The 13,387-nt window shown below is 42.8% G+C and overlaps 1 protein-coding gene across 2 annotated transcripts in view; it reads right to left on the minus strand.

Annotated features, from left to right (window-relative positions):
* The window catches only part of LOC124552218, a 229,947-nt gene extending 218,034 nt beyond the window's left edge, over positions 1-11,913 (minus strand). For both annotated transcript variants that reach the window (XM_047126500.1, XM_047126505.1), the window contains exon 1: positions 11,636-11,913. In XM_047126500.1, coding sequence (XP_046982456.1) covers positions 11,636-11,693 — 58 coding nt within the window. In that variant the 5' untranslated portion in view covers positions 11,694-11,913. The remainder of the gene's footprint in view (positions 1-11,635) is intronic.
* Between the last annotated feature and the right edge of the window lie 1,474 nt (positions 11,914-13,387).

The raw sequence follows: 13,387 nt of genomic DNA on the forward strand, positions 1-13,387 counted from the left end.
GCTAAAACTTTCAATAGACTTCTTGTAGTATAAGCTTAAAATAAAATCAGTAAACAACGTCGACGGAAAATGAAATACACTTTCTGACGAATGAGGGGTACGTTTGCAACTAGTCCTTTAAGTGCTACTTGTGAAATATTTACACGTTTTCTCACAATGAGCTGTGCTGCAATGGATTTATGACACGGAACTCTTAATTTCCATTAGCTGGGTTGAATCCCACAATAGTCCGACTAACGTTGTACATGATTGACAATTCGTACAGTACAACAGGTGTTTAAACGCAGGTATTAAGACTATTATAATGTAAAACTTAATGAAAAAGTCCAATTGGCCAAAGTAGCGGTATTTCTTTAACTCGATCAGAGACTCCACTTTAAGGTTCATATTCTGGTGTATAACAATGCTATGTCATATGGTATCGACCACAGTTCGTGGTCTAGGGGCTAGCTTTACTGACGCTGGATCACGATGTCGCGGGTTCGATTCCCGGCGGGGTTGGGGATTTTGTCTGCCCGGGGACTGGTGTTTGTGTTGTCCTCATCATTTCCTCATCATCGTCATCATCATCATCATCATCATCATCATTCGTCAGAGTGGTCGATTAGACTGTGTAAAAAAATTGGACTGTGAAAAAATTGGGACTTTGAACGGATGCTGAGGACCATGTAGCTGAGCGCCTCTCAAACCAGACATCATCATCATCATGTCATATGGTATACGGAGTAGCTACAGACTGCCACAGAGGAGCAACGTGGATAGGAAAAGTTCTCAGTCCTCTCCAGCTGATAAAAATATCATCAAGTATGAATGTGATGTTTGTGTTAAGATCAAGAATTGTCATCACTTTACCAAGTAAAATATGTTACCGTCGGCCTATGTCAAGCAACGACATTGCCCTTCATAAATGTTATCCGTCGGCCTGAGTGACCGAGCGGTTCTAGGCGCTACAGTCTGGAACTGCGCGACCACTACGGTCACAGGTTCGAATCCTGCCTCGGGCATGGGTGTGTGTGATGTCCTTAGGTTAGTTAGGTTTAAGTAGTTCTAAGTTCTAGGGGGCTGATGACCTCAGCAGTTACGTCCCATAGTGCTCAGAGCCATTTGAACAATTTTTGAAATGTTATCCAGGAAAGTATTGGGTCTGAAAGCCGACACGCTTATGCGTATTTGAAGCCAACATAGCAGCTGACAACAGAAGTTACGTGCGTCCAGTGTGCTCTCGAACCACGTGCGGTGGCTGCTGCGTGGATACTAAGACCTTCCAGGAAACTGAAGGAACGCAGACAAGGCGGAAGATAAGAGAAACGCTTTGCTAGTGCGCTGCTGAGGAACTGCGGTCACCACGCGAACTACGAGGTGTGGCTGGAAAAAAACCGGACTAGTACTGGTGAAACAATAAAACGAATGCAATAAGGCTGAAAGTCGCGTGGCCTGTCACGTGACTCTCGCTCCGCCTACTGCTCGAGTTTCATCTGCCTCCTGCACTCAGTCTGCCCGTGGCGTCTGTTTTAAGTAGTTGACGTTTTGTCTGTGCGTCGGAAAATGTTGAGTGTACAGAAAGAACAGCGTGTTAACATCAAATTTTGTTTCAAACTAGGAAAATCTGCAAGTGAAACGTTTGTAATGTTACAACAAGTGTACAGCGATGATTGTTTATCGCGAACACAAGTGTTTGAGTGGTTTAAACGATTTAAAGATGGCCGCGAGGACACCAGTGATGACACTCGCACTGGCAGACCATTGTCAGCAAAAACTGATGCAAACATTGAAAAAAATCGGTAAACTTGTTCGACAAGATCGCCGTTTAACAATCAGAGCAGTGTCTGAGTTAACAGGAGTTGACAAGGAAAGTGTTAGGCAGATTCTTCATGAAAGTTTCAACATGAACAAAGTGTGTTCAAAACTGGTTCCAAAGTGTCTCACAATTGAACAGAAGGAACGCCGAAGAATGATTTGTTCTGACATCCTGGAAAACATTGAAAGTGATCCCACCTTCTTACAAAATGTTATTACTTGCGATGAATCGTGGTTTTTTACTTTCGATCCCGAAACTAAACGCCAATCGATGCATTGGAAAACTCCTGGTTCTCCACGACAAAAAAAAGCACGAATGTCAAAATCGAAATTCAAGGCAATGATGATTGTTTTTTTTTTTTGACATCAAAGGGATTGTGCACATTGATTGGGTACCGAGGGACAAACAGTCAATCAGCATTACTACATTAGCGTCCCGGCTACCCTACGTGAGCGAGTACGGAGAAAACGGAACGATTTGTGGAGAAAAAAGTCATGGATCCTTCACCAAGACAATGCCCCAGCTCACAGTGCGTTGTCAGTGAAGACGTTTTTGGCAAAACACAACATTCCCATCTTAGATCATCCACCCTACTCACCTGATTTGGCCCCCTGTGACTTTTTTCTTTTCCCTAAAGTCAAGTCAGCTTTGAAAGGAACTAGATTTGAAACTGTTGAAGCAGTAAAAGAAAAAGCGACGGAAGTAATGTATGGACTTACCGAAAATGATCTGCAGCATTGCTATGAACAGTGGAAAATTCGTATGGAGTGGTGTAGAGACCGAGGAGGAGAGTACATTGAAGGAGATAACATGAAATTGTAAATAATTGTAAATAAATCTTTTTCCAGCATCAGTCCGGGTTTTTTCTAGCCGCACCTCGTATTAGACTCGACTTTCTGCAACGTTCTTTCTCGTGTAGACCGCTATAGTCTAACTCCCGTGTGATTCCCACAATAATATGGCGACGTATACTATCCTTTGTTCTTGAGCTACTTCACAAATACTTCGTCTGCGAAGACATCTCTTTGGGTCTACTAAAAATAATTTTAAAATGTTTTTTGCTGTTTTGCCAAAAAATGTCAACAACATAAGAGTATTGCAGTTTCAGTATAACACTATTTCCGGATAGCAACCATGGCGTATCGATCTACTAAATGTAGATTGACAAGTATCCAGTAACACGATAACAGTATGAAAAATCCTGATGATAGCATCTCATTTGTTTCGTTCCATTAACACAGAAAATAATTTCTTACGAAAGTTCCTGTGCATTAGAGTGCAAACAGAACTCTCAAACAGGGTGGTACCAGTTAAAGGTTTCAAACAAGGGATAATAAATTGCCTACAAAATGATGGGGAGTTTCTGAATAATCAGAAAGCCAAAGTTTCAGTGTTCCGTCGATGTATGGGTCGTTATTGACAGCGCAAGAAAACAGATAGGACAAGGAATTGGGGAAGAAATCACCTGTTGAGGAACAGTTCAGGCAGTCGCCTGAAGGGCTTCAGGGAACCCAAGGGAAAGTAAATATGAATTCCTTGAAAGAAGTCATATTCCTGCTTTAGTATGAAAAGTAGCTGGTATTTATGTGTAGTGCCATGGTTCTGGTTCTGACGATTATTATTCTTATGTTTACAGGCTATGTATTAACACAATTTGCAATAATGTACACCAGGAGTAATCAACTTCTTCACTACCGCCCACTTTTGAATCCCTGTTAACAGCAAAATTTCGATACCTCCCGATGGGTCCACAGTAATGGTGATTTATAATAATAGGGAAGTACATTCATTTTATAAAAATTATGAAGCGAAATTACAGTAAGCCAAAGCGTATTATAATATTACAAATAGTTACCAAATACTTTATGAGAAATACAATCCTGGAAATGGAAAAAAGAACACATTGACACCGGTGTGTCAGACCCACCATACTTGCTCCGGACACTGCGAGAGGGCTGTACAAGCAATGATCACACGCACGGCACAGCGGACACACCAGGAACCGCGGTGTTGGGCGTCGAATGGCGCTAGCTGCGCAGCATTTGTGCACCGCCGCCGCCAGTGTCAGCCAGTTTACCGTGGCATACGGAGCTCCATCGCAGTCTTTAACACTGGTAGCATGCCGCGACAGCGTGGACGTGAACCGTATGTGCAGTTGACGGACTTTGAGCGAGGGCGTATAGTGGGCATGCGGGAGGCCGGGTGGACGTACCGCCGAATTGCTCAACACGTGGGGCGTGAGGTCTCCACAGTACATCGATGTTGTCGCCAGTGGTCGGCGGAAGGTGCACGTGCCCGTCGACCTGGGACCGGACCGCAGCGACGCACGGATGCACGCCAAGACCGTAGGATCCTACGCAGTGCCGTAGGGGACCGCACCGCCACTTCCCAGCAAATTAGGGACACTGTTGCTCCTGGGGTATCGGCGAGGACCATTCACAACCGTCTCCATGAAGCTGGGCTACGGTCCCGCACACCGTTAGGCCGTCTTCCGCTCACGCCCCAACATCGTGCAGCCCGCCTCCAATGGTGTCGCGACAGGCGTGAATGGAGGGACGAATGGAGACGTGTCGTCTTCAGCGATGAGAGTCGCTTCTGCCTTGGTGCCAATGATGGTCGTATGCGTGTTTGGCGCCGTGCAGGTGAGCGCCACAATCAGGACTGCATACGACCGAGGCACACAGGGCCAACACCCGGCATCATGGTGTGGGGAGCGATCTCCTACACTGGCCGTACACCACTGGTGATCGTCGAGGGGACACTGAATAGTGCACGGTACATCCAAACCGTCATCGAACCCATCGTTCTACCATTCCTAGACCGGCAAGGGAATTTGCTGTTCCAACAGGACAATGCACGTCCGCATGTATCCCGTGCCACCCAACGTGCTCTAGAAGGTGTAAGTCAACTACCCTGGCCAGCAAGATCTCCGGATCTGTCCCCAGGTGGAAATGGCATGGCAAGCCGTTCCACAGGACTACATCCAGCATCTCTACGATCGTTTCCACGGGAGAATAGCAGCCTGCATTGCTGCGAAAGGTGGATATACACTGTACTAGTGCCGACATTGTGCATGCTCTGTTGCCTGTGTCTATGTGCCTGTGGTTCTGTCAGTGTGATCATGTGATGTATCTGACCCCAGGAATGTGTCAATAAAGTTTCCCCTTCCTGGGACAATGAATTCACGGTGTTCTTATTTCAATTTCCAGGAGTGTAGTTACGGAAACGTGATTAAAATGGTTTTGAAACCACTACCAGCTAGGCCCACCATGAAAGCTGGAGCGCCTACTAGTGGGCGGAGGGAACCAGATTGACTACCACTGATGTACACCATTTTAAGCTTTCCAGTTCGTCTTAATGATGTAGTATAATTATGGTACAATATAAACAATGTCTCGTAATTGTTAGTGAAAGCTGTGTGACATGAGTGTAAATATACAACAGAAGCAAAACTTTCAAGTCAACAGGGATCTGCAAACGAGGCGTTTGTGAGCCAACTTTCAATGTGTGTTGACGAGTCATCACTGACTGCAACATGAAATGTTGCCCAACTGAGCACAAATGTGAGTGCAACGTAAATTTTTCGACAAAGTGCCCATATAATTTGGTTCAAATTGGAGCCATGCCTTACGTTATCAAGATATACAATAGTGCTTTAGTGGGCTACAAATTACAATTCACGCACGCTCATACTGTTGTGAGAGCTGCTCTAGCATCTGAATGCAAAACTGTACTCGTCTCTGGGTTCTTTCAAACACCCCACGGATCATCCCGTAAATCAGCTCCTGTTGTTCAACGTAATCAACGCCAGATCTGAGAGCATCACCTCTGACATAACATCAAACAAAAAAATCCATAGGATAGACATTGTAATGACTCTTACCTCACCAGATTTTCGTAATTCAACAGAAATGTTTGATACTTTATAAATTGCTGCTTAACTGACGTTAATTATTATACTTAAATTATATATTCCACATCTAAAGATAATTTTGTGCATACCTGATCATCAAAATACAATTTCTCTAATAAATTAATTTTATTTTTCATATCGATACACTTAACAGCATCGATCTTGAACCAAGAACATTAGTAATCACAATTGTTAACTTAAATTTCTGATTTCATTCTCAATTGTGCTAATTTACTATCAATAACGCAATAGACAATTATACAAAGACAGGAAGGTAACAGTTTTTTTATTGTCAAAATTTGCAGCCTTACTTAAAAATTATTAGGCATATGAATTTTATATAATAAATTATTACCAGAAAACACTAAGTAACTTATACTTGCAAAATAATTTCAGTTAAGACAACCATAAGAAAAGTAATTTCTACTACATCCTGTTCTAGAAGGGTGTCGAAGCTATGTAAGCAATATTTATAGAAATTTTAGGCGCCAGACTCGCCAAAATAGTTTATTGTTGTCGATATTTGTCAGTGTAACTAACAAGTTCTATGTTTTGTATCGGACGAGGTGGCGTAGTTGTTAGCACAGTCTACTCGGACGCGGGAGGACGACGGTTCAAACTCGCGTCTGGCCATCCTGACTTAGGTTTTCCGTGATTTCCTTAAATCGCTTAGGGCAAATGCCAGGATGATTCCTTTGAAAAACGGCACTGCTGGTTTCCTTCCCTACCCATCTCCAATCAAAATTTGTGCTCCATCTCCACGACTTTTGTCGACAATACGTTAAGCACTAATCTCCCGGTCATCCTCCTCTTTGTGTTGTTTTGAAATACTGCATAATGCATTTACTTAACAAGCGGTGTTGTAAAAAGTGTCAAGAATTTATGAATAAATACAGAAGATGTCAAAAAGCAACAGTATTTCAGTGACTTTTACTGAAACAATAAGACCTTGGATCTATTAATAGGAAGACATAAACAGGAACCGATATCCTAGACAGCGAGACAGCCGTAGCAAGATAAGAAACATGTATCTGCCAACATAATATTTCTGCCCTTATGAAATTATATAAACTTCTACAACACTATAATAGTTAGTTTGGCGTAGGATATTTACTTTCTGTACTTCTATGAACATTTTGAAAGTAAGGGATAAACACTATATCGTCTTCGAGGACAAGAGACAGGACCTGAAGACCTAGCCATCGTTTACATTATTGGTGCGTTAATTATCTTCTTACATCAATAGCGATACATGTCGAAACCTCACTATGCCATCTACCACTTTACTCTAGAATGTTCCATGATTAAAATTTGAACCCAGCAAGATAGAGACATAGAGTTCATATTTAAAATGTATTTGCACTCACTAAGACAATATCTCACGTTAGTGACTGTTCGTAACGACACATCCGCAGTTATCTCGTAAACAGCTGGATTGGCGACCTTTAGTTAAGAGAAAGGTTACACTACGACTATCGCAGACTTTCACTCACGCTAATTTTCACTGTAAATATGATAAACCATTTATCTCTTTTTCTTGTCCTCTTATTGTATATCAGTAAACCCCTGATTTTTTAAAGAATCGAATTTCGTTGTATAAACTGTTTCAGACATCTGATTACTAATGGGTAAGAGTGTTAAATATGCATTAATCATGCAAGCAAGAAAAAGCTTAGGAAAGTTTTAAAATTATGCATCAAGCTTGACAGAAATCGCTAAGTCTTCTCTTTATTAAATAGTGGATGAATACAAATTGGATTCTTTTGCGCTGCAGTTTAAGTAAAAGCTCGTTTAGCACGAATCTCAATGTTTATGACGTCGTATCTCTTCAGCTAAGTGTCGTACAATGATATACTTTTGGACGTAGATTCAATGATAGATGTAGGTACTGTGCGCAGAGTGCTTTGCGAAAAGGAGTAATAAGTGAAAATGTCATGCCTGATGTTGAAGTTTTCCTGCGCTCCTTTTTAAGGAAAAACCTAGTGTTTATGACTTGTGAACTATGTGTCGTACGGTGATATAATTTTGCAGGAACATTGAGTGATATATGTAGATCTGGCTGCATAGTGTGCTGCGAATAGAAGTAATGAAGAAGTATTAAACCAAAACCTCATGCCTGTTTTTCCAGCCATTTCAAGCAGCCGCCAGTTTCTCAAGCATGTAATTGTTTCTCCTGAACTATGTGCTGTACAATGACATTATTTTTCCGTTACATTAAGTGATGTATGTGGATACTATGTGCAAACTGTTGTGAATGGAGTTAGTGGTAAAGAAGTAATAAATTAAATCGTCATGCCTGACCTTGCCGTTTTACTGAATGAACGGCGGAAAAGCTGTAAGCGATAAACTTCTTTCGTTTTGTCTCTTGCTGGTGGACGAGGAGAGCAGATGAGGGGATATCAGCGAGAAAAAGTTTGAAATTATGTGTAGAGTTGGCTGGAAGTCGCTAAGTGCTTTCATTCTCAAAAGCGGTAAATATAAAGTCCGGGCATTGGCAAGCCGTCAATTACCTTGCCTCGAAACAAACACACGTTTTCTACCTGTAATACTTGTCTTATTGTGTTATACCTCTTGATAGGTAGTTTATTAAAATACTTTAAATTTTTATATTTGGTCAATAATTACGCGAAATATTGAAATTAAAATTTTTGATGCCCCTGGAAGCTGTCAGATCGGCAACCTGCAACTCCCTCAGGGTACCGTACCCCGTTTTGCGGGATATTCGTTTAGTAGTACAGACTGTGTCCTTGACTTCCAGATAATGGAAACATAGTCAGAACTAGTGGCAGCAGTATAAAGCCTCTTGATGGTATATGTAAAACGGCACAGCTGTTGAAGCACAGCTTAATAGGTTTTGCTACATATTGTTGTTTGTATTAGCAGTCGTAATCAAGCGACATTACACAGCAATTCTGTTAAAACGCTTGTAGCGCTCTACGATCCAAGCGGCATTGTGGAACGAAGAACATATAATAGTGTTTTTTAATAAAAATACAGAACGGCCGTTGTAGCCGTGGGAACAACCACAACAGATGAGAATTTCTGTATGTAGAATGAAGAAAGTACGTCCACCACGAGGATTTTGTCAAAACATTAAAATACATGGTTTCCTTTGTACCAGTGTCCCCTAGTTGTTAACACATTTGGTTTTTTTTCTGTACTACCAAACAATTTCGGTCTATGGCCTTTCTCAAACGCCCTGCTGAAAAGTTTTTACCTAAACAATGTTCGTGCTTCAGTACATCAATTACCAGCAGGCGCTAAACACAACACAATTTACACGGAAGAGGAAAACCAGACAGATGGAAAAAAGCTAGTAACCTGTTACTTGTTTCAAAAGTAATTGCCGTAAATATTAATATATTTATGAAACTCTGGGACAAGATGGTCAATGTCTTCAAGTAAAATTGTTTGCAGCTGCCAACGAGACTATGATTGTTCCCTGGAGTGCACTTCTTTGTCCGAAGCAAGTCGACGGCCACAATGTATTTCTTCAGGGCTTCGAAATCATAAAAATCTCTGGGGAGAGATCAGATCTGTCTGGAGGATATGTACGGTGTTCCCAGCGAAACGTCTGCAGCACAGCAGAAACAACTTTGGCGACATTTGGGTGGGCACTATCCTCCAACCGAATGATGCCTTCCGTCAACCCACCGCTCACTGACGTTCTGTAAAACATTTCCACAATTAAGACACAGTGGTACGTCGACACACTGGAAAAATTGGAGCACGTTGTAAATTCTAAACGTCCAGGGCGGCATCATTGTGTTGCAGAATAATGCCCACCCACACGATGCCACGGTTGGTTCGACTACGCTGCAGACGTTTCGCTGGGAAGCCCTACACATCCTCTATACTGTACCGATCTCTCTTCATACGCTTTCCATTTCTGGAGCTTTAAAGGAAGACGTTCGTGGCCGTCGGTTTGCCTCGAACGAAGAGGACCACACGTGGGTAGCCATGGTTCCGTAGGTACCCGCAAACATTTTTCCGTGAGGGCACTGACCACGTTGTCTCACAGTGGGACAAATCTATAAAGAGTTTCGGTAATTACTTTTGAAGTAACAGTTTATTTACCTTTATTCCATGCGCGTCATTTTCATTTGACTGCCACTTATATGTTGGTTGCGGTAACTTACAGCATACATTTGTTGGCTGTAGAGTCATCAAAAATCTGTGGTGCTAAGCTACTGCACCTAGCAAACGTTGTGTGTTGTTTAGTCCGTGTTTAAGACTAGCTGACAAGTGCTGCAGTGAAGATATGATATTGATCTTATGAAAACGGATTAACGCGGTACTTGAAACTGCTATTGTACAGAAAATAAATGCAAAATTGGCAGTAAAATAGATCATCACAGTTCTCTTGGACTCGAGGAAGGTAGTATATCTTGTCGATCGGAGGGAGATTTGAAATCCACCCTCCACACGGTTGTGAGTCTGGTCTCTCTTCTACAGTGTCATATCGCTAGGCCACCTGTGAATGGAGAACTGGACTATTGCTACAGTTCGTCGTTAGTTTGTGGTTATGATTGCGACGTTTCCAAGGGCTCTCTACTCTTTATGTACAGTTTGAACTGCTGACGTTCTGAATTCCATTAATCAGCTCATGCACCATCTAAATATAACAATTTGATCGTACTGTGTCGAAAATTGACCTTTTAAGGCCGTTGCCATGTAAAAATAGACGTTAATGCTTACAAAAATTAAAAACAGTAACTAATGAACGTTAATAACGCCGTTCTCGGTTTACAATGGGCAGGTTCATTTCCGAAGGGCTGTTGACCTTTAAAATTACTCAGTTCATGTTGTAGACGCGATTTTTGCTGTTTGTGAAAGTTCCTTGCTCACATTACTCATAATTAATGATAACGCAATGTATATTGCATGTACTGAAACTCTAATGCTTTGCGAACTTTCTAACATTTTTGTACGTATTGTAACTTATCTGCCAGACATATTGTTTGGCAGTGTTTCGTCTTTGTAAATCGCCGTCTTGGTACATAAATATCCTTGTGATCGCAATATTTAGGTGTGTGTGAATGGTGATCTGCACTATACGTATCTTCAAATTTCTGGAAAGTTTTGAACCCTTTTTGCTAAACCGCACAGTATGTTATTGCTCCAAAACAGTCAACAGTGATATGAAAAGTGGAAAGATTTTCGTTCCGAGAATATTAAACTCTCCTATTATCTTCGAAAGTTGTTTTCATTGTTTTAATCCATCGTCGGGTGCAATTACACTAAAATATAGCATTTTCAAACGTTTCTTGCATTTGTGTTTTTTTTAATTGTTTCCCCTGTTAGGTAATCCACCCCCTCAAGGAACTTAGGCCAGGAGAAACAGCCAACGTGGTATAAGTCAGATGTAAGTTTAAATGTAAACGGCCGCCTGATGATCAACTAGTTTACAACGAAACCAGTAACGTCGCTTATTGCTCTAAATATATCGTATTATTATTGAAGTTTTTTATTGGATTTTGTGTCGATAATTTAGCTGATTTAACAATTCGACACTGAATATATGCTTTGTTTTAATTAATGGTTAGGTTCAATTACAGTAACGTAATTACTTTTCTTCCATCGTTTTCTGTTGTAGGGCACCACCACAAGGAACCTGCACCACAGCAAAAAACGGTCAACACTCCATTAGATAAATGGAATTTCAAACATGAACAGCGGTCTGACGATGTATCTGTCGGTTTGAAACCATTAAAGGCGTTATTTGCTCTGAATGAATAGCATCATTAACAGTGGTTCACTGCTGATTTAACCTGTATAGGCAATTTAATTGATCCAACAATCAAAGTTTACTTTCAGCACTTGATAGTCGTGTTACATACATCCCTGTACGATCTGTAAAGGCAGTTTGCAGCTGCAGAGAATAGAGGTACCCTCCGGTGCACCTGTCAGGCAGAAGTGCTTACCTTGCAGCGCGGCGAGCAGTACTACTGCTGTGACGATCGGCGACAGCATGGGTCCCATCACGACCTTCGCTCACATTCCTCGACTTCTTCGGCTCCTCAGCGTCTGGCGCCACGCGTCTAAACTGTCCGCCCCCGAAATCTGCGCGCTAGGACGCCGGTCCGCTGCTCACGGGTTTTTCCCGTTCCACTCGCGGAAGCCCGCCGCCGCCGCCTGACCGTAGGCGTCCACTGGGAGACGTCGACGTCACGTCTGCTCACGGCGGTGTCTGCACCGACACTGGCGGCGCTGCCCCCACGCAGTCTGCCGCCTCGACGCCGTCGGAGGCGCAAACGCGCATGCGCGACGCTCTCCCCACCTCCGGGCTCCCCTCCTACCCAGCCTCTACTATCTAGCGTTTCTGCTCGCTATACTTGACAAGTAGTCTGTTATCTGACAGTTGCAGCAACTTGTCTCAAAGAGGCATTTGGCATCCAAGAGCTGGTGTGGTCAGAGCCAGTTTAACAATTCCACACCGGCGTTGAGAATTGTGTTTCTCGCTATGGGGCGGAGTGGGTGTTCATGCTTTCCTTCATTTGACAGCGCTGCTTTTCTTGTTTATCACCGTGCTCCAAGGGTCATATTCAAATGATTACTATTTTAATACACTGAACTTTTATTTTGACAATAGCGTAAGTACAACCTTTTAAAACAACAGGAGATGACACAAAATTATTTTACACTAAATAACTCGAAAATGAGATTTTCACTCTGCAGCGGAGTGTGCGCTGATATGAAACTTCCCGGCAGATTAAAACTGTGTGCTGTACCAAGACTCGACCTCGGGACCATTGCCTTTCGCGGGCAAGTGCTCTACCAACTTTTTTTTAAAATCTCAGTTTGTTCGTTTTTGTTCGTTGAATCTGATCGGGACGGACGTCGTAAGACACCATTTTAAGTCCGTTGTTGATCTATTAACTCAGTTTTTTTATTACAGAGGGCAACTAACCCTCTGACCGAACGCGCTGAGCTACCGTGCTGGCTATCAACTGAGCTACCCAAGCACGACTCACGCCCCGTCCTCACAGCTAAAGTTTTGAAGGTAGGAGACGAGGTACTAGTAGAAGTAAAGCTGTGAGGACGGGGCGTGAGTCGTGCTTGGGTAGCTCAGTTGGTAGGGCACTTGCCCGCGAAAGGCAAAGGTCCCGAGTTCGAGTCTTGGTCCAGCACACAGTTTTAGTCTGCCAGGAAGTCTTATGAGGCATCTCATTTACTCAGAAGTACTCTCACTGAAGGGTCACACGATGTTGTATTCATAGGTGTTCGTTGCACCTGGATGACAGGTAGTACATCATGGTTATTGTGTTTCTTGTAGCGTAACTGGTAGAGTCGAGCATGAGCCACCGGTAGGATACGCCGCCCAATGGGAGGATCTAGCAAGAGCCGATGGGAGGTTGTAGTGTGAGCCGCTAGCGACACACGCCGCCGTGAAAGTGTTAAAGCCCTAGGGACAAAAGCTGTCGCTCGGCGCACGAAGCTGAGAGGGTTGCCAGGGGCGCAACAACTATAAGGTTCCTATGTGGGACGGGTCACAATCAGTAGCGGCCATCTTGGACTCGAATCGGACACCAGGGATGCAAGTGCCAGATTTGTATACATTACGCATCAAAATTTGCAGCTAAAACTGACCCAAGTGAACATGTACGAGGGAAAAATGATAAATCACTTGTGTGCAAAGATGTTTTCAAACCGGGCCTCAGTGAACTGCTGGAATA

This window comes from Schistocerca americana, chromosome 1 (assembly GCF_021461395.2).
Source record: "Schistocerca americana isolate TAMUIC-IGC-003095 chromosome 1, iqSchAmer2.1, whole genome shotgun sequence".
In the NCBI taxonomy this organism is placed as follows: Eukaryota; Metazoa; Arthropoda; class Insecta; order Orthoptera; family Acrididae; genus Schistocerca; species Schistocerca americana.